The 21972-nt window shown below is 47.4% G+C and overlaps 1 protein-coding gene across 1 annotated transcript; it reads left to right on the forward strand.

The window, feature by feature from the left end:
• The first annotated feature begins 46 nt into the window (after positions 1–46).
• Sack1d (scaffolding CK1 anchoring protein D) lies at positions 47–21223 on the forward strand. Its single transcript, XM_090352855.1, has 4 exons — positions 47–526; positions 12553–12720; positions 16841–16965; positions 20078–21223. The coding sequence occupies exons 1-4, from the start codon at positions 47–49 to the stop codon at positions 21036–21038; spliced, it is 1734 nt and encodes a 577-aa protein (XP_090208981.1). The 3' UTR covers positions 21039–21223.
• Positions 21224–21972: the final 749 nt, after the last annotated feature.

Here is a 21972-nt window from a genome sequence, read left to right on the forward strand (position 1 = left end):
CCAGAGGTCCTCCGAGCAGCAAGCGTGATCGGGTACCGCCGTCGCCATGGCCTTCCGGCTCGAGCTCCCGGACGAGCTGCCCGCCGCCTGCCTGTCTCCGTGCGGGCCGCCCAACCCCGCCGAGCTGTTTAGCGAGGCGCGGCGCCTGGCGCTGGAGGAGCTGGTGGCGGGCGGCCCCGAGGCCTTCGCGGCGTTCCTGCGGCGCGAGCGCCTGGGCCGCTTTCTGAACCCGGACGAGGTGCGCGATGTGCTGCGCGCGGCCGTGCGGCCCGGCGGGGAGGGCGCGGCGGCGGCCACCGCCGAGGACTCGTTCGGCTCGTCGCAAGACTGCTCCTCGGGCACCTACTTCCCCGAGCAGTCGGACTTGGAGCCGCCGCTGCTGGAGCTCGGCTGGCCCGCCTTCTACCGGGGCGCGTACCGGGGCGCCACGCGCGTCGAGGCGCACTTCCAGCCTCGCGGCGCGGGCGCCGGCGGTCCCTACGGTTGCAAGGATGCGCTTCGCCAGCAGCTGCGCTCCGCTCGAGAGGTGAGCGCCCCCCTCCCCGCCCCGCCCCGGAGCCCCGGGCCGCACGGTGCATCCACCCACAGCTGCCCCAGGACAAACCAAAGGCGGCAGGGAGCGCGCTCCGAGTCCACCCTCTCCCGCGGCCCCCTCCCTGGTCTCTCCCGAGATCCTCGGCGCGCCCCACTCCCCGAGTGTCCCTCAGATCCTGGACCCCTGGGCCGCCCTTGGTGGCAGGTGTGTGTTGGGGCGGGGGAGGGAGAATGGGTGGAGACGAATTGAGCATCTGTGTCCACTTCTGGATAAGGAGCCAGAATTGCTTTCAGTTCCAAGTCTCCGTTGAAGCCAAACTCATTTGCAGTTTTTCCTGATTCCACTTTTAGGAGCGACTTAGGACGTGTTACTCAATCGACATGCCTGGGGAGAAAAAGAATTCCTTAAAGAGAATCCCTTCCTTCTCCCTAAAAGATTATGGGACAGTGGGGATCCATTAGTTCCACACTTTTTTTTTTTTTTTTGCTGATACTAGGGCTTGAACTCAAGGACTGAGCCTCTTGTTGCTCAAGACTCTACCTCTTGAGCCACAGCACCACTTCCAGCTTTTTCTGAGAAGTATATTGGAGAAGTATATTGGACTTTTCTGCCCAGGCTGACTTTGAACCATGATCCTCAGGGCTCAGCCTCCTGATTAGCTAGGATTATAGGCATGAGCCACCAGCGCCCAGCTTTGTTCCATATGTTGTCATTAACCTGAGCGTTAAAAGAGAGTCTGTTCCTTTGCTTCTGGTCCAGACTGAAGGAAAAGTTGCCTCTTGTTGAGTGAGAGGGACCCAGATTTGCTTTCTGGTAGATTTTGGCAGGCACATACTGATGGGTTATGCCCCAGTTTCTTGGTCTTCTAAGTGTGCCAGGGAAGTGGCAGGCAAAATCTCAGGCATGGTGAGAATTGGTAGGCCTGGTGCCATGCTGTGACTGGAAGTTGATATCTGCAGTAAGTTGGGTGGAAACAGCCAGGTCCAGAAAGATGGTGTGTTTTTGATGTTGGCTCTAGACCTGACAGGCCGACCTGTGAAGTCGACCCTAGTGCCTTGACTTTGGAGGAGTGGAAGTGTGCCATCCCTTAGTGCTTTGGGTGGGCTGAGGGTCCTTTTGATGATGCAGACATGTTACTTGTGTATTCCCTCAGTTAGAAAGGTTACAGAGATGAAAGGCAGAATAGTGGGGTAGGTGTGCATTCTCAGAGCTTACCTCCAGGAGGGGAACTTGAGTACTTTGAGGAAGGGGGTGGGGGAAAGGAAGGTTTCCATGACAGATAGGAACTGTTCTTTTCTTCCACCCAGCCTCAAATTAGAGTGGGTAATGGAGGGGCATGGAGTTAGACCCAGAAGGAAAACTATAGTAGTCGGGAGCTGGCTCAGAAGGGGTAGAGGCTGGAGTGGGGACTCCTCTCCCTCTGGGGTGATCTTTAATACATTCCTGGATAGAAGAGCTTCTTGCCTCCTGCTGTGCCCTACTCCTGTGATAGAATCTTTTCTCCCAGATTTTGAATTGGAACCTGGGCACTTTAGCCAGAGAAAGGCAACACCTTAAAAGTTAATGAGTATTTTTTTTTTTTTTTTTTTTTTTTTTTTGCCGGTCCTGGGCTTGGGCTCAGGGTCTGAGCACTGTCCTTGGACTTTCTCAAGGCTAGAGCTCTGCCACTTGAGCCTCAGCACCATTCCTGGATTTTTTTCTATGTATGTGCTAGCGAGGAATCGAACCTGGGTCTTCGTGCATGCTAGGCAAGCACTCTACCACTAGGCCAAACTCCCAGCCCCTTAATGAGTATTTTTAATGCTTCTGCCCCATTGCCAGATTGCTGCCTTACTCAGTGCTTACTGTATATCACATAGCTGTGTGAAGAGGAAGCAGTTGGATAGAGAGGAAGAGAGGGGCCCTGAGAGGAGAGTTCAGGAAGATTTAAGGGGATTGATGGCTGTGGTGTGGCTTGCTTTCATGCTTCAGGCCCTGTGATAACCCTGGGGCAGGTGGTGATGCTACCAAACAGGAAGAAGATAGGCTGAGCTAAAGGATGTGGGTATGAGTTGAATATGATTTGAAACATAATTGAATCAGACAATCCAGAGACCATCTCTTTTTTTTAGAAAAAAAGTACAAAAATGAAAATTGCTTTCCCTTTGTTAGATAGCATTCTAGACAAACTCACAACAGATATTATGTCCATTTTACAGTTAAAATTGGACTGAGGCATTGAGAAACTTAGGTTGCCAGGAGATTCTGTAGCTAGGGAGTGACAGAGGCAGACCTCAGCCTGAGGCAGACTTTGGACCACAGTTGGCAGTCATGCTCTCCTTGCATCCTATGTGGAGAGAAGGAACTGACCCTGTCCTGCTGAGACATCCTCAGATGGGTGGAGAGAGGAACTAGAGGGCTAATCTTGGTAGGTGTTAGGTGCTGCAACCTGTCAAGCTGTGCATTGTGTTCTGAGTTGTGTCACTCTGGCTACATCCTTTGAAGTCATTGTCGGGGACAGCAAGGACCATGAAGGTGCCATGTTCTGGTGGTAAACATGATGACCACATGCATGAGAGCACTGTGAATGGGCCCTTTTCCTGGATTATCTCACTTAACCCTCCCAATGCTGGGAGGAGGCCGTGATTAAGAAAAGACTGGGCACCCAGAAGTTAAGTCACTTGCCCAAGATCAAACCACATAATCCACTGTGGAGGGAAAATTCAAGTCTGGTAGATCTTACCCTCTTAACTGCCTCCCTTTTCCCTGAGGAGGAGGGATCGGTGGGTTAGAAGTTTTCAAAAGGCTGAGGGGTTTGTCTTTTAACCGCTTCTTAAAAGATTTGGACTTTCCATCTCCTTGATATGAAACAGGACAGTGAGGACTGGTGATTTTTAAAAGGAGGATGCATTAAATAAGCAGAAACCTCAACCCATCCACTAGAGGAGGTGGTGCATGGCCACAGGACACTTTGGTCCCTGGAGTTTAGGTCTTATACATTAGCATGCAGTTTGCCCTCCTTGGGTAAGGTAGAGCCAGTAACTTGAAGCGGAGGAGTATGTGGAAGTAGCAGTGGAGTAGTGGACGAATAAAGATTTTTATAGATAAAGATCTTTGAATTCCACATGAAAGGTCCACTTCATGATCAGAGAGGCAGGGGCCAGGCGACATAGGAGCAGGACAATCTTAGGTGTGTGCCCTGTGGAGTTTTACCCTCCAAGAGGAGGTGTGGACTCAGCCTGTATTTTCAGGGGTGACTCTGGAAGGACTCCATGACCAAGCTATGAATACAGGAAGCCAGGGCAATTGGCAGCTGGCAGGACTGAATCCTGGCATTGTAGCCTGAACGTGCGTTTTGGGGGGGGGCTATTGTGCACCTTCTTCTATCTGACCTTGTGCTTTTTCATACTTTTGTGGGGAGAGGGTGTAGGCAGGGGATGGAGAACGGAAAGATAGGAGTGGAAACTGAATAGTTTGGGTGACTGCCTTTTATTCAGCCAGTCTTTATCCCTGAGTATTAATTGTGATAGGTTGTGATCCTCCAGCATGTCCTCTGGCTCCATTTCTGTGTGCCTTTCAGGGTGTGGGCATCTGTCATACTTTATGTGAAGCATGGGTCTAAGCTGACCACATACGGCATTCCATCTGCTCGATCAGAGCTGCAAGAAATACCGCTCTGGTGTCCCAAGGGGTTTTTATTTGTTTGTTTTTAAATTTTTGTGCTGGTATTGGGGCTTGAACTCAGGGCCTTGTGCTTGGGTTTTTTTTTGATCAAGGTTAGCATTCTCCCACTTGAACTACAACTTCACTTTTGGCTTTTTTTTGGTGGTTACAGATAAGAATCTTTTTTTTTTTTTTTTTTTTGCCAGTCCTGGGCTTGAGCTCAGGGCCTGAGCACTGTCCTTGGACTTTCTCAAGGCTAGAGCTCTACCACTTGAGCCTCAGCACCACTTCTGGCTTTTTTCTATGTAAGTGGTACCGAGGAATCGAACCCGGGTCTTCATGCCTGCTAGGCAAGCACTTTAACCACTAGGCCAAACTCCCGGCCCCACAGATAAGAATCTTATAGGCTTTTTCTGTCTGTGCTGGCTTTGAATTGTGATCCTCAGATCTCCGCCTCCTGAGTAGTTACGGTTCTAGGTGTGGCCCTGGCACTAAAGTTTTTTTTAAAATTTTTTTAAAGGAGATTTTGAATTATGCAGGCTCTTTTTCCTTACATGCTTGGTCAAGAATCTACCCTTTCCTACTGTAACTTGTGGTTAAGATGTCACTCAGTTCTTTGTGTCTGTCACTATGCCAATTAGTGCCTGGCTGGACTGTGGTATCCTACTTGGAAGTTCTGGCTGACCTCATTTATTAATATGATTGATTCTGGTGTGTTTCTTGACTTTTTTGTGGCTGGTTGTGGGGCTTGAACTCTGGGCCTGGGTGCTGCACCTGAGCTCTTCAGCTCAAGGCTAGCATTCTATCACTTTGAGACACAGTACCACTTTCATTTTTCTGGTGGTTAATTGGAGATAAGAATAAGAGTCCCACAGCCGTCTGTGCCTGGGCTGGCTTTGTACCATGATCCTCAGATTTCAGCCTCCTGAGTAGCTAGGATTACAAGTGTGAGCTGCTGGTACCTGGTGGTATTTTTTTCTTTTTTCTTTTTTGTCAATTGTGGGGCTTGAACTCAGGGCCTGAGCACTGTCCTTGGATTTTTCTCAAGGCTAGAGCTCTACCCTTGAGCCACAGCACCACTTCCAGCTTTTTTCTAGGTATGTGATGCCGAGGCATTGAACCCCTAGGGTCTTCGTGCATGCTAGGCAGGCACTCTACCACTAGGCCAAACTCCCGGCCCTTCTTTTTCTTTCTGAGGCATCGTCATGCTCTGCTGCCCAGACTGGTCTTGATCTTGAAGTCTTCTTCCTTTGGGTTCCCAAGTGCTGGGGTTGCAATTGCGCACCACTGACACTTAGCCACTCCTGGCTTCTGAATGGGACTTCACCCGCCAAGGTCATCCTGCCAGGAGATTCCAAACTTTTCATATCTGTCATTCTTACCAGCTGCCATTCCCTGTGTGCTTTGTTCCAAAGGGTCCACTTTTGTTGTGACCTCACCCTGGGCCATCGTTTTGATGACCTGGGAGTTAGTGGTGGCGATCTTTGCATAGCCAGAGAACCCTGCCTGGAGGACTAGCAGCCGAGGAATCTGATGGAGGCCCCTGAGAGTATGAGGATGTCGTGGTGCTGGCTCTTCTGATCTTGCTCAACCTTGTGTTATGGTAGGATCTGTGCTGTATCAGTTCCTGTTCCAGATGCCCAGATCATCCCAGAGCTTTCTCAACTTCACTGCTGTTGGCATTTGAGGTTGGATGATGCCTTGTTCAGCGGGGCTGTCCTATGTGTTACACGATGTTGAGCAATATCCCTGGCCCCCATTCACGAGACATGGGTAACAACCCTCTCCTTTGAGTAGTCCTGACGGTCAGTCCTCTAGAGGAACAGCAGGAGTTATAGCCTACTTCTCAGTTTCTGTTCTCGATGATAATTTGGACATGGTGGCAAGGATTGTATTTGTTAGTGGCCTGAGAGCGTGGAACTGTACATTGAAGATGGTGAGCTTAGGGTGCACATTTTGTCACAGTTGAATTTGTGTGTGTGTGTGTGTGTGTGTTTGTTTGTGTGTGGCGGGGTGGGGAAGGTCATGGGGCTTGAACTAAGTCTGGGCGCTGTCCCTGAGCTCTTCAGCTCAAGGCTATAGCCCTACCTTTGAGCCAAGCCCCACTTCCCATTTTTTAGAGGTTAATTGGAGAGAGAAGAGTCTCAGGTCCTTTTGTGCTCAGGCTGCCTTGATCCTCAGATCTCAGCCTCCTGAGTAGCTAGTTTTACAGGGGTGAGCTACCACACCCAGCTTGAATTTTTTTTTTTTTAATTTGCCAAATGTTCCCCCGAAAGCAAGGTCAGATTCTGTCGGGAAACTTTGTTCTGGAAGTTACTACCAAAGCATCATCATAGGATATGGTCGTCAGATTCCAGTATGGTGTGGCCATGGTTTGTCATTTCCTTTGATTGTATGGATTTTAGAATCAATAGCCATTTCTTTTTTCTTTAACATGGTGGGAAATATACATAACAAAGTTTATACTCTTTTAACCATTTTTTAGTACAATTCAATGGTGTTAGGGTCATTCACAGTGTTGTACACCTGTCACTATACAACTGTCATTACTGCACTTTTCCTTCACCCCATGCAGAAACTCTGGGACTCTTCAGTCTTAACTTCCCACTGTCCTCTTTCTGGCTCTTGGCTACCACTGCTCTGCCTCTGCCTGCCATTTCATTTCTCTGTTCTTTTCCACATGTATCCATCACATAATGTGGCAGGTGTGGATTATTCTCTGACTTCTTTATGGGGCTATAAGTTCAGTTCTCTAAAAAACCCAAAATGCTGTGGCTATACTAGCTTTTAAAAATTCTTGATATGGAGCATGGCGTAGTGGTAGAATGCTCGCCTATCATGCACAAAGCCTTGGATATATATCACAGAAAAAGCCAGAGGTAGTGCTGTGGCTCAAGGGGTAGCATTCTAGTCTTGAGAAAGCCCAAAGACAGTGCCCAGGCCCTGAGTTCAAGCTCCAAGACTGGTGGTATATTCCTATCATCCTAGCACTCAGGAGATGGAGGCAAAATGATTGAGAATTCAAGAGTTACTTAGTGAGAGCTTGTGTGATATCTCAACAACAATAACAACAATATTTCTTTGTGTGTGTGTGCTGGTATTAGGGCTTGAATTCAGGGCCTTGACTTACATTCCACCATTTGTGCTCTAATTCCACTTCTGGCTCTGTGCTGGTTATTGGAGATGAGATGACCAGCATATTAGGGTCTCATCAATCAGCCTGACTGGAAAAGATAACAGTACCCAGGCCCTGATTTCAAGCCCTAGTACTAGCAGATACACAAAAACATTAAAAAACAAAACAAAAGCCATGTAACGCACAGAGAGAAAAATGTGTCTTCTGCCTTTATAGCAGGAAGCTGTCAGGTAATGGTGACAGATGGATAATGACATGTGGTCAGCAAGGGGAATCCAGTGGCCAGGCTGACAGACCTTGAAAGCATAAAAGGCTTTGGCTGAATTCCAGGCAGGTTGCACATCTGCCCTTCCTTTATGCCTCTGGGTCGGAAGGGAGGGAAACAGATACACAGGGAAGGGGTGGTGGGCCCGTGCTTCCGGCTTCACACAGAAGAGCTGGAATGAGGACTGGGATGACTGGCCCTGAGTGGCCCCTTGAAGGTGTACATTGCCTGCTCATATCCCTGAGCAGCCCCTGTGGAGGCCACATGAATCACAGACTGGCTAAAGCAGACACTGAGGCCCAAACAGATGACTTGATTAGGGATGGTGCCAGAATTTGAAGGAAGAATGTGAGTCCGTGCTACTGAGGGTTTGCTCTGTGCTAGAAACTGCCAGTGGGTTCTCTTATGAACTCAATCACCCAAACAGGATAGAGAGTAGAGAGTGTGTTTGTATATTATAGAAGCTACTGTAACCAAATATGCCATGGCATACCTGGTTCTCAGAAGTGAAGGAGCCAGGATCTAAGTCCAAGTTCAGATTCTATAGCCTGTTCATGGGACATCTTTACTTTTCCACTTCTGAGCTATCCCTTACCATATTGCAGAGAGATGGAGGATACCGGTGGTCTGTCTTCCAACATGCGGCCCTCTGACACTTTGGGGCATGTCAGTCAGTGGTGGTCAGCCCAAGGGACCCAGGATGAGGATATGCAGTTTGACACAGGTGTGACCACTGCAGATTCGGAAGCCCCCCAACAGTTATGGGGTCCAGGCAACAGGCCAGACACCCCGTCTCTGAGCTGCAGGATGTTTTCACTGGGACTGGTTGGCAGGTGGGTGTGACCTTGGAACAGACTGAGAAGTCACCCCATGCACAGCTTTCTAGCCCTGAGTGGGCAGGCTTTGGGTAGCATGAGCTGGGAGAGGCCATGTCCAGGGTGGCTGTGGCCCCCGGATGAAGGCTGGCTAGCCCCTTTAGGGAACAGGTCCAATGGCTAGGACTTGGCTAGTGAAGAGGAAGCTGGATCATCGCCTGGATCTGGTTTAGCTATACAGAGAGTGGAGGTGTGAGGGCTGGAGGGGAGAGAGAAGAGCATGGGGACCCGGATATCCTGCTGAATGTCCCCACAAAAAAGACTGGGAAGATAGGTCTTCTGAGAGTCCTGCTTTAGCTAGAGTTCTGCTTTAGTAGGAAAGGAGAGTGTATTGGGTTCCATAGATTAAGGCCCTCCAAGGCCCTGCGATATCCTGCAGGGATTAGGGACCAACCTCCAACCCAGCTTGTGGGAAAGGTTGAGGCTTTACCACCAAACAGTGAAACAAATTGAAAATTACATACTTGGACAGCAGAGGTGTTGACTATACCATGGTTCTGTTAATTGATGAATCCAAGTTCATTTTGGTTGGCACCTTGTGCTCTAGGCTGTGTTCCCAGTCAGCCTCCGGCAGCCTGGTCCAATACTGCCAGCTGGCAGGGCTCTGGTGCTCGTTCCAGCAGCCCCCTAGGTATATTCAGAGTGCAGGACGCCGAGTCACTGCTTAGCTCTTCATCTCATCAGACTGGCTTCTCAGGGAGAGGGACTCACATCCTCAGTGCCCACGGCTGTGCCAGGCTCATGATTGCAGGCGAAAAGATCTTTACATTTCCCTTATTGGTGCCCTGCTGTGAGTGTCACTCTGATTCCCACACCTGTGGCTTTAAGACCCCTCTGCTTTGCTCCCAGCCTGGGCCCAGCCCTTGCTTCTCCCCTGCCCCTTTCCCTCTCCTGCAACTCTCATTACTTCTTACTTTGCTGCTGTCAGAAGCTTGGTCATTGCTGTTTGTTTTCTTTTGAGGTCTCTGGTCAGAACATTTGCTGAAGTCTGTTAACCTCATCATTGTCCACGTACCTGCTGTGTTGCAGGCACTTCGTGTGTGATTCCATGTCAGAGCCTTGGTTTCTTCTCCACTTTGTACTCATTCACAGTGTGAAGGAGGATTGGCATTGATCTCTGGTTGGCATTCAGGGACCGCTACCGTCTTGCGCACTCTTCCCTTTCCCAGTCATGTCCTGTGACCCCCTTTCATACATACTGTATGTTTCAGCCACCATGGTACAAACCCCATTTCCATATTCTTCCTTGGTTATTATGTGGTCTTGCCAGAGGCCCTACAGCTCTTCTGAGGCCTCATCTCCTCATCTTGTCCTTATCTGTGATTCAGCTCAGATGCCACCTTCTTCAGGAGGCCCTCCTCCTCTTATTTGGTCAATATTTGCATGCCAAGGGTAACCATCACTGTAAGGAGGATGATTGGCAGCTCCCCTGGCCATTCCCATCCTTGACTTCTGTCTTACAGGGCGCTTTCCTGCATCTCATGCTTTGCAGCCGGCTCTGCTTAGTGCAGGGTGTGGGTCAACCCACAGTAGACACTAAGGTATTGAGTGCAAATAGTTCATGCTTGCTCTGAGCTAAGCCCTGAGGATTAGGATTTGTCTTGGTCCTTATAACAGTCCTTTAGGGGAAACTAAGGCTGAGAGAGGTTAAACAACTTGCCCATGGTCACAGAGCTAGCAAGTGGTTGTATATCCTAGCTGTTCTGCCTTTTGTTATGTGATCTAAATGAATAAGATGGAGACAGCTCTCAAAACTCCCCATGTGGAAGCCATTGGAGGATCTACACTTCTGAAGACTACCAATTAAAAAAGAGATGTATTACTTTCATTTTATTCATTTCCCGGTACTGAGGACTGAACCTTGGTTCAACCTAGTCAACTGCTCTACCACTTGAGCCATGCCCTTCCCCACTCCCCTTCCCCACCTCAACATCTTTGTGTATGGTGGATTTTAGTTGTGCCCTTTATCAAGAATAGCTCATGGCTAGGATACCTTTGAGATCAGGTGGAGAAAGGAGGGGAGAGGATGGTAGCTACAGATACTCCCACATAGCACTGGCTTTCCAGAAAAAATGGCATTTCAGAGTCCCTCATCTGAGTAGATGAGACCCTAGAGTTTTGGAGAGAGACAGCAAAATGGCCTGTTTGCCTTTGCATTGGTTCTTTAACCCTGAAAATGCACGAGGACTGTCTTGAGGCCTGTGGGGCCACGGGGATGAATTGATCACAGTTAAAGGCCACTGTGGCAGGAGAGAGAGAGAACTGGAAATCTTGACATTCAGGAATAGGATTAACAAGATTCCAAGAGACATTGGAGTCTACTGTGGAAAAACCAAGAGGAGGGAGGGGCCCTGACAACTCCTGATTGTACAATAGCTCCCAAATTCTGTGTTCCTAGTTTACACCTCCAGCTCCTGGCTTGGCTTGCAGGGGCTTGTCTGCAAGCTAGGATATGTCCACACCCCTTGTACCCTGCCAGGAGTTGAGGGCCCCAGTTTTAAGCCTTCTTAGGGGATGATTAGAAGCCCTAGGGCTGCAGCCGTTCTTTAAAGGAATGAGGTGGATGTCTCCCTGTAAGGAGCTGTCAGAACAGCTGCCGCTCTGGACCAGGAAAGTGAATGCCTGCCTGAGCAGACACATTGTGGTCTTCTGGACCTTTGTGTATAGTCATTTATTTTTTGCTGTAGCCCTGATCTGCAGCTAAGGAAACAGACTTTCAAAACAGCTGTAATTTGCCAGGACTCTCGGCTGAGAGGCCATGTTCAGCTGTGGTCTCATGCTAGGTGTAGAAAACTGGCAGGCATAAGTGACATTGCTGAAGTGGGGGGGAGGGGGAAGAAGGGACGGTATGGGGAGAGAAAGCACTGATTGGAGCTTAAAGGCAGAATCTTGTTTGTTTGTTTTTGGTGCTGGTCCTGGCGCTCAAACTTAGGAACTGGGCCCTGTCCTCGAGCTTTTGTGGTTAAGGCTAGTGCACTGCCATTTTGAGCCACAGCTCCACTCTGGAGATAAGGATCTCACAGAATTCCCTGCTGACTTTGAACTGCGGTTCTCAGATCTCCACCTTCTGAGTAGGTAGGATTACAAGTTTTGAGCCACCAGTGCCCAGATAAAGACAGAACTTTTAGGAATATTCTGTGTTCTTGTGGACTAGTACTGGAAAGTGAACTAAAGAACCACAGGAGCCATTCTTTACAGAGGAGAGAGCATTTGGCTGGTGGGGAAGAGCAGGGTGCTAGGAAGATGTGGTCTTTAGGAATGCAGAAGATAGGAAGAGCTGTGTGCCTCATCCAATTGGTTCAAACCATCATAAGTTGGTGATGGATGGGATGGCTCTTTGTAAATCGTAGTAAAAAATCAGAGCTCTTGATCCAAAGTCAGTATTCAAAAGCACAGACCTGTGTGTGTGTGTGTGTGTGTGCGCACGCCAATACTGATGCTCAAACTTAGGATCTGGGTATTGTTCCTGAGATTTGTTTTTTTCCCTCAGAGATCTACCATTTAAATCAACTCTACTCTGGCTTTTTGCTGGTTAATTAGACATAAGAATCTAATGGGCTTTTCTATCTGGGTTGGCTTTGAACCATGATTCTCAGATCGCAGCCTCCTGAGTAGCTAGGATTACAGGAATGCACTACCAGCATCCATCTCTTTATTTACTTTAAGACCAAAAAGCAGTGGGAAACACAATGTGCTCTAGATAACAGAGTTAGCCCAGAATCTAGACAGCTTGTTCATCTGAGTGGAGCTTGGAGGATGGGGGCATTTGGTAAAGGAGTGAAGTTGAGTGGAGCAGGTTCACAGGACAGGGCACTGACCTACTCTGTATTTCTGAGAAATTTGCCAGTGTGAAGGAAAGTAGGGGAAGACCGTGGGAATGTGAGCTGGGCCAAGTCAAGACTTTTAGGACAGAGATGGAAAGTAGTCCATAGTGAGAAGAAACCCGCAGTACAGGTAAAGGAAAAGGTGGGGGGGCACCGACATTTGGAGGATAGAATCCTGTCCTGCCTCAGAGATGGGGTTCAGAGCTCACTCAGTATGCCATAAGGGGTTGTGCTTAAAGCTGACAGCTTGCTCTTGCCCCTGGTTCATCCTGTAGGTGATTGCCGTGGTGATGGATGTGTTTACAGACATTGACATCTTCAGAGACCTGCAGGAAATGTGCAGGAAACAGGGAGTAGCCGTGTACATCCTTCTGGACCAGGATCAGCTGTCCCACTTTCTGGACATGTGTATGGATCTGAAAGTGCATCCTGAGCAGGAAAAGGTTAGTGGTAAACTCTTTCCATTTTTGCCACTGACGGCAAAGATGACAGAGCACCCTAGTCTCCAGGTTTGGGGTGGGGGGGGGGGCGGCGGTAGCATCTTTCCTAACAAGTGAGGGAACTGAGGCTGAGGCAAAGTCATTTGCCCAGGATTTCACAGAAATGAACACTACTTTTGACCTTGATAGTCACATGTATTGATACCTATGATACTTAATACCTGGAGATTCTACTTCTAAGTGTCTACCAAGAGAAAACACAGAAAATGAAGACTGTGTCTGGATGTTTATAGAAGTATTATTCATAATAGGCAAAGGGTAGAAACAATCTAGTGTTCATCAGCTGATAAATGGGAAAACAGTATGTTGTCTCTTCAGCCATCAAAAAGGAATGAAATTCTGACACATGCTATGACAGGAATGAGCCTGAACAAACACTAAGGAAGGAGCTTGTCACAGAATACCACATACTGTACTGTATGATCCCTTTATATGAAAGGGATGGGAATAGAGGTAGAAGGTAGATTGACATCGGTATGGGGACGGGAGATGAGGATCAGTGGGGTGGTAGCTAAGGGTGGCTACTACGTGTGGAACTCCCACCCTGCCCTGGGCAGTGTGTTGACAGTTGTGACAGAACTAGTCCTTACAGTGGCCCCATTGGGGAAGTGATTGTCCTGATGTTTTAGGTCAGGCAGTGATGACAGAGCCCAGCTATCCCCTACTACGATGCCATGAGCCTGGCATTCAGCGCCATCTGCCTCCCTCCTGTGCATATAATCACTACTGTGTGCCCCTGCTCACTCCTCATCATTTCGAAATCAAAATGTCTGTCCTTTTCTCTGATAATGAATATAAGTGTTTAAACATAAGAGTACGCAATGTATACAGTTGGTTTGATCTCCATGGTAGAACAAGGCAAGAGCAGTAGTCATTTATTTCAGAATCAATAAAAATTAAAAAAACATTTGTTATGAAGGTGATGTACCGAGGGGTTACAGTTACTTCAGTCAGGTAAAGAGCATATTTCTTTATGGGCAATGCCACTCCTTCCTTCAGTTCTCCCAGTGTTCCCTCCTGCCCCCACCCACAAGTTTTATAGTTCATTTTCAACATAATGTCTAGTGAGTGCCACTGCTGCACAGAAGAAGTACCGCCATGGGCAGATTCAGGAATGGTTTTGTATACCTTTCTATTTTTTTCTTTTAGAAAAGCAGCAATGTTACCCGTGACCTTCACTCCCTCTATTTGGCAGGTACTGTCCTAGTTAGTAGGAATAAAGCATCCAGAAATATAAAGAATTATGGCTTTGGTCCTGTGAGTTTCTGCATAGGATGTTATGTTGGCACATTGTTGTTTTTTCTAGAAAATTCCCACCATTTAACTTCTCCCAGAAGTAAGGCTCTGTCTCTAAGGAAGAAGCAGAGGATGGGGTTTACTTAAGTAGTTGCATGTCACTTGTGCCACATTGTAAGTTCATGATGGAGGTAGGATTGAGACTTAGAGACAGGATGAAATGAGATGGCCACATGACCTGGCAATCAGGTTAAACATGAGGTCAGGTGGACCCGAGCACCATGCAAGTCAGGAAAGATGGAGTACTGTCCTGTAACCAGGTGTTAGTTCTCCACAGACTGAGAGCCAGGAGACGAGATGGAAGGAAGGTGCCAGTGCATAATTCCAAGGTGCCAGTGCATAATTCCAAGGTGTGTTCTGTAATTAAGGCTGTGTCAGCACGGCTGGTTGCTGCCTTCATGATGGTCCAGCTCCTCTGTAGGAAGACTTGAAGGAGGTCCACAGTCGCACGGGTAGTACAGGGAAGTTCCATGTGGGCTCCCGTAATTGATAGTCCAGTAATGACAGGTGAACATTGGCATTGCTGTGGTGTGTGTGTGTGTGTGTGTGTGTGTGTGTGTGTGTGTGTGTGTGTGTGTGTTGTGCCTTTTTAGCCCTATGCACATCAAGACAGAACTATTCTGCAAAGATCTCTCTCGTGGTGCACTGTGTGTCTTACTATTTCTTGCCCAGCACCACTGTAATCCCCTGGCAGCCACTAATTTGTCCTTTTCTCTATCGTTTTCTCATCTAGAATCTGTTAAGTGAGCAGAATCAGGCAACAGGCATGACATATTCAAGATCCATCTCAGTTGCCTGTCCAGTAGTTTGTTCTTTTTATGCCTAGTAGTAGCAGATAGTGTAGTTGTCCAGTAGGTTCACCATCATCTCTAGAAGGATATTTGGATGGTTTCCAGGTTTCCACTCTTACAAGTAAAGTTACCATGAATATTCATGTATAGTTTTGGGATAGACAGAAGTTTCTTTTTTTTCCCCGTGTGTGTGTGTGTACACAGGGGGAGGGGGACTTGAACTCAGGACCTTGCACTCCTATGTTGCTTTTTTTGCTCAAGGATGGCACTCTACCACTTAAACCATACGTCCAGCATTTTTGCTGATTAACTAGAGAAAAGAGTCTCTTGGATCTATATGACCAGGCTGACTTTAAACCTCAATCATCAGATATCACCCTCCATAGTAGCTAGGATTACAAGCATGAACTACTGGAATTCAGTTCATTCTTCTTCTTAAGTTATGTTTTGTCATAGATTTTTCTGTTTTTGTGCTGGTACTTAGGCTTGAACTCGGCCTGGGACCCTGTCCCTTACCTCCTTTTCCCCAAGGCTAGTACTCTACCATTTGAGCCACAGCTCCACTTCTAGCTTATTGTTGATTAACTGGAAATAGGAGGAGTCTCACACACCTGTCTGCCTAGGTTAGCTCAGACCTCAGTTTCCAGAGTAGCTAGGATAACAGATGTGAGCTACCAGTGCCTGGTTCTTGCCATAGAATTTTAATCATTCTCTTTGTTCTTTTCTCTTTGTTCTAATCCTCAAGGCAGCCAAGCATGCTTTTGGTCTCTGTTGTTTCAGGGTTAGGCACATAGTAGGGCTCTTCATATTATATAAGGATTGCCATGTGGTGTGAGTGAGTCAAACAATCTTAAACATTTTGAATGTATAAGATTTCCAATGGGGCCGGGAGTTTAGCCTAGTGGTTAAAGTGCTTGCCTAGCATGCACAAAGACCTGGGTTTGATTCCTTGGTACCACATACATACAAAAAAGCCGGAAGTGGTGCTGAGGCTCAAGTGGTAGAGCTCTAGCCTTGAGAAAGTCCAAGGACAGCGCTCAGGCCCTGAGCTCAAGCCCAGGACTGGGGGGGAAAAAAAAAAAAGATTTCCAATGATATCGAAATGGCTCCTGGTTTTCTCTAAAGAATTCAGATTGTCTTGGTATTTTACATATTGTTGTATGTGCATCTATGTGTGTCATTTTACAGCAATAATTACACATATACAGTGTACTGCTGATGTAGTCTTTGGGTAAGTGTGATTACATCCCATGGTGTGTGTTTCTTCTCACACAGCCCTGAGTTAGAGAAACTTGTCCTCTGTTTCTGTCTTCAGACCCCTGAGGGGGTGAGGTTAAGTTAGCTTTTATTCCTAAGTGATGTCATAGATGCACAAGCAGAAGTACCAGCTTAACTTCTGCTAGCCTTCTTCACTAGCATGTTTTCATCCCCCACATTTTTTTTTCTTTTTCTTTTTGCCAGTCCTGGGGCTTGAACTCAGGGCCTCGGTATTGTCCTTGGGCTTTCCTCAAGGCTAGTACTCTACCCTTGAGCCACAGCATCACTTCTGAGTTTTTCTGTGTATGTGGTACGGAGGAATTGGGCCCAGGCCTTTGTGCATGGTAGGTGAGCACTCTACCACTAGGCCAGTGGTCCCAGTCCCCCACGTTTTTATTTCAAAATCTTGCTTGGAATCTGTTAGTCTCCCCACAAAAGTGAGTCTTCTTCTAGTGTACATATACATACAAGCTAATTAATAGCCTCAACAATAAACATAAGGAAAGGACATAGGAGAAGATGGACTGTAAGAGTGAAATCACTTGGTTAGGCTAGTCTGCTGAGTATGTTGCTCATAAATGGTGACTGTAAGTCACACAGCACCAGCAAGTTTGTTTGGGGAATTGTAAGCTAAGCCCTTTAGTCTTTCTCATTTGTTCACTGAACAGAGGTCATTGATTTCTTCATTGATTTTTTTTCCCCCATTTTCTGACCAATAGCTGATGACAGTGCGGACTATTACAGGAAATGTCTACTATGCAAGGTCAGGAACCAAAATTATCGGGAAAGTTCATGAGAAGTTCACTCTGATTGATGGCATTCGAGTGGCCACAGGCTCCTACAGGTATGTTTCTAACAAGTGCATTCAGTGTGTTACTAACCTGAACTCATCCGATGGTAAACACATCTTGCTCCTCGATGACAGCCTTTGTGACTCAGCATTCCCCGGTGCTCACACCTGAGTGTGAGTTGGCTCATCCCAGCCCCTTCTATTGTACGTGATGGGTGTGAGAGTCACTTCCCCTACCCCGTGTCCACAAATCTAAATGGCAGAAGTTAAATGAGCCTGGAGAACAAGCAAGTAGCCTAGAGTCAAGCCTTGGTGTGGGCTTACCAGCCATACCCAGCCTCAAAGGCAATAAGATCAAGATCTTGGTGTCTTCCTTTCCAGAGGTGACCTCTTCCTTGATATTTCCTTTTGTAAGACATTTGTAAATGTCAGAAGAAAATAAGGTTTTCATCCAAAGTAGCATTTATCCACACTGATGAAACTTACTTCCAAATGGATTTTGGCTGTTCTAAAAACTAAAAATGCAAAAACTGCCCTCCACAAGTGAACTGGTCCCCTATAGTTGGTTTTAACTTCCTCATTACAGCCTAAGTGCTAGGTGGCTATTTTGTTACCTCACTGAGGGTTTTCTAAAGAATCTTCCTACTGGGTGTTCATGGCTCATGCCTCTGTAATCCTATCTACTCTGGAGACTAAGATCTGAGGAATGAAGCCCGAAGACAGCCTGGAAAGAAGAGTCCCCATGAGACTCTTATCTAGACAGCCTGGAAAGAAGAGTCCCCATGAGACTCTTATCTTCAATAAAAACTACTCAATAACTGGGAGTGGAGTGGTAGCTCCAAGTGGTAAGGTGCTAACCTTGAGCAAAAGAGCCCAGGGGCAGTGCCTAGACCCTGCGTTCAAGCTTTACATCTGCAAAAAAAAACCCAAAATAAAACCTATTCAAGCTTTGAAGACAGTTCCATAGGTGGCATCTACATTAGTCAGGGTTCTTGGTTGTAATAGAGTTGAAACTATGTTTTAGGATCTCACATTAAAGCATCCAAATTAAGGTGCAATTCTCTGTTATCAGTGTATCTAATGCAGGTGGCAAAACTTTTTTTTCTTTTTCTTTTTTTTTGGCTAATCCTAGGCTTGAGCTCAGGGCCTGAGCACTGTCCTTGGACTTTTCTCAAGGCAAGTGCTCTACCACTTGAGCCTCAGCACCACTTCCAGCTTTTTTCTACATATGTGGTACCAAGAAATCCAATCCAGATCTTCGTGTATGCTAGGCAAGCACTCAACCACTAGGCCCAACTCCTGGCCCCTTTTTGTTCTTTTTTGTCGGTCATGGGACTTGAACTCTGGTCCTGGACATTGTCCCTGAGGTCTTTAGCTCAAGGCTACCACTCTACCCCTTGAACCACAGTGCCTCTTCCAGTTTCCTAGCGGTTAACTGGAGCTAAGAGTCTCACAAATTTTTCTGCCTGGGCTGCTTTGAACCCTGATCCTCAGATCTCAGCCTTCTGAGTAGCTAAGATTACAGGCATGAGCCACTGTGCCCACCAAAACTCTTAATTCACAACTTGCAGGGTGATACTGACAAACACAGAATGGGGAAGTGTGGGAGAATACATGTAGTTGTCAGCCTCTCTTGACCAAGGGCTGGACTCTGTCTTGATTCTGCTTTTCTGTGGCTGGACTTAGGCTGGCTCTTTCCCTTTGGTTGCAAAGACCCTGGCTTATATATACAGCTTGAAGCAGGTGTCTCCCAAAGTGAGACCCTCTTCAAAAGAGTAATGGTATGATTTTTTGGGAACTCACTAGGCCTTGGCGGGGCTCTCAGGTCCACCCAGGAACAATCCCTGAATCTATGGAGATGAATGCACTGGGTAGCCTGGATCACATGAGCTTAAACAGGGCTCATAAAGTTTTCTTCTGTTAACAGAAGAAGAGATGCTGGACAGGCTAGGGCACAGGGGCAGTCGTCAGCTCTTAGTGTATTCTGTGGTAGGGCCAACAAATCATCTCCCTCTGTGAAAATGGAAGTCATAGAGATGAGTATGACATCAGCTGTTTGTAAGTTATGGGGCCTAATCTAGGATCCATCACTATCTCCCTTCTGTGGCATCAGTAGTAGGTTCAGCTCTAAAATGAAATATTCTTTCTCTCCTCCTCTCCCTCCCTCTTTCCCTGTCTCCCTCCTTCTTTCCCTCTCTCCATTCCTTCCTCTCTCTCTCCCTTCCTTTCTCTTTCTCTCTCCCTCCTGGTTATGGGGCTTAAACTCTGGGCCTGGGCACTGACCCTGGGCTCCTTTTTGCTTAAGGCTAGTGCTCTACCACTTGAGCTACAGCACCATTTTCAATTTTCTCTATGATTAATTGGTGATAAGAGTCTCATGGTCTTTTTGGCCTTTTTGCCTGAGCTGGCTTCCAGTTGCAATCCCCAGATCTCAGCCACTGGTGCTTGGCACCTTCTCATTTTTAAAACTCTGAGGCCGAGGATTGAGTGTGTTTTACCTGTTGAGCAAACAGTTGGTCTAACCTTTTCATAGATACATGTATAGGCTCTATACTTCTGATAAGGTGTGTTGATGTATATTGAATTGGTTTGTTTGAAACCACTAGCGGTGTGATTTTTTTTTTTTTTTTTTTGGCCAGTCCTGGGCTTGAGCTCAGGGTCTGAGCACTGTCCTTGGACTTTCTCAAGCCTAGAGCTCTACCACTTGAGCCTCAGCATCACTTCCGGCTTTTTTCTGTGTATGTGGTACGGAAGAATCGAACCCGGGTCTTCGTGCATGCTAGGCAAGCACCCTACCACTGGGCCAAACTCCCGTCCCCAACGCTGTGAGTTTTAAACAGCAGAATATCTGAGCTTTATTATTATTTTTTTTTAAAGTGCTTTATTTATTTTTATTTTTTGCCAGTCCTGGGCTTGAGCTCAGGGCCTGAGCACTGTCCTTGGACTTTCTCAAGGCTAGAGCTCTACCACCTGAGCCTCAGCACCACTTCCAGCTTTTTTCTATGTATGTGGTACCAAGGAATCGAACCCGGGTCTTCATGCATGCTAGGCAAGCACTTTAACCACTAGGCCAAACTCCCAGCCCCTGAGCTTTATTATTAAGACTGCCAGTAAACTTAAATTCTTCCTTCTTACCAGTCTCGGTTGTCTGTTTTCAATTCTTTAGTTTTACGTGGACGGACGGCAAATTAAATAGCAGTAACTTGGTAATTCTGTCTGGCCAAGTAGTTGAACACTTCGATCTCGAGTTCCGGATCCTATACGCCCAGTCAAAGCCTATCAGCTCCAAACTGCTGTCCAACTTCCGGTTCCATAGCGGGTTTGACCACCTGGCAGACCGCAAACCACTGTCCAAGGCGCTCACGTTGGGCAACCTGCTGCGCATGCGCCTGGACAAGCTCTCCAGCACGCCCAAGACACTCCCGGGCCCCGGGCCTTCGGGGCCAGGGGAGGATGCTGGGCGCCAGGACTCCGAGGCCTCTACCATCAGCGAGGACGACTACCTGCACAGCCGTCAGGACGAGCTGGACGGCAGTCAGGGGGTCCATGTCTCCACCCAAACAGAGCCAGGAGAAGAGCTGGCTGCAGTGAGCATGAGCGAGGTGGGGACACAGACCAGCTTTAGCACTGCCTGTGCGGGTACCCAGACTACAGTGGCCACCAGGGCTGCGAGCTCCCAAACTTTGCTGTGGGCCAGGGAAGCCACCACACAGACGGATGCTGAGGACAGTAGCCTCCCTTCCCAGGGACCCCAATCCAAAGATGGGTCCCCTGTGTCAAAGATGTCTGTGTCGAGGTCGTCCAGTTTGAAGTCAACCTCCTCTCTGTCTTCCCAAGGCTCTGTGGCCAGCTCCGTTGGCTCCCACGCTTCCTACAATCCGGGGTACCCCAATTACTTGGGCACTCGCTTGGATGTGTGCCTGAGGGACTCGCTGAGAAACTTGAATCAAGAGCGACAGCATCACCTGGCAGGCATCAGGTCTCGGCTCAACAACATGCTGACCATGCTCTCCAGGAGAACGGTCTTTACTGAAAACTACCTTAGCTTTAGCCCTGGAAGTTACACCCGAGCCTCTGTGAATTTGGTTGCCATTAGAGATGTCCCTCTCTTTCCTGCCCATCAGTGACTCTGGGTCTGGGTCCCTGCTGTAGGCAGCACATGACCTCCCTGCTTTGAAAACCATGGCAGGTCTCCAACTGTCTCCTAAAGTGACTGTTAGTCACCATGGCTGACTTTGAACTCTGTTCTACACATTACATGCTTTTCATTTTGTACTGTAGAAACCAAAGATTGGTTTTATGGCTTAAACACTATGGGTACGATCTTTTTTGTTTGTTTTGTTTTTTGCAAATTTTACAATGTTGATATTACTTAAAAAGATATGTAGGTGTTTTAAGGTTATATCATTAGAGAGGAAATGTTCTGTGTTTTACTTGATGTGTGTCTTCTTCTGCCTTAAAAGTTTGAGTCACCACTGCTTTTACAATCAAAATTCTGTTTAGAGAAGTTTCACATTTAAAAGTATATATGTTTTAGCATTAAGTAAGTGTTGACTGCTTGAGCACTTTTTTTCCTTTTTGTTTCCTGACATTTTAATCTTTATTTTATGCACTCTTAGTGTCTGTGCAATCAGGTGGAGAAGAAATGAATGATCCAGATTGTAAAAGGGAAAAGGTGCCACTTCAAGTTACTTGATGGACTGGAGATATGACTCAAGTGATAGAGTGCCTGCCTTGCAAGCATGAGGGTCCACTACAACAATATGGTGGCCCCCATAGCATGGTGAAGACTGATGTTACTATGTTTGAGCGAGGAACCTTGCCACAGGAGTGGGCCTCTAATGTGTTCCTGCTTTTGTGTGTTCAGAGACAAAGCCTGAGCTATTTCACATGGGTTTTCTTCCTCTCTGCCAAAAGATCCCTGGATGCCTGCCCAGCATAAAGTCTAGTGGCCCCATGGACCTCATTTCATCAGATGGGTGTACTGACTATGGTTTAGCAATCTCCTATCTCAGAGAAGGGACAAGAGAGGACACTGACAATTATCCCAGATTCTTAGTC

The sequence above is a fragment of the Megascapheus bottae genome, chromosome 18, assembly GCF_031878675.1.
Source record: "Megascapheus bottae isolate mThoBot1 chromosome 18, mThoBot2.hap1, whole genome shotgun sequence".
NCBI classification, from domain to species: domain Eukaryota; kingdom Metazoa; phylum Chordata; class Mammalia; order Rodentia; family Geomyidae; genus Megascapheus; species Megascapheus bottae.

Coding starts and splice junctions, on each gene's coding strand:
- Sack1d (XM_090352855.1), top strand. CDS start 47: ATGGCCTTCCGGCTCGAGCTCCCGGACGAGCTGCCCGCCGCCTGCCTG. Junction 527..12,552: donor AGCTGCGCTCCGCTCGAGAG/GTGAGCGCCCCC, acceptor TTCATCCTGTAG/GTGATTGCCGTGGTGATGGA. Junction 12,721..16,840: donor TGCATCCTGAGCAGGAAAAG/GTTAGTGGTAAA, acceptor TCTGACCAATAG/CTGATGACAGTGCGGACTAT.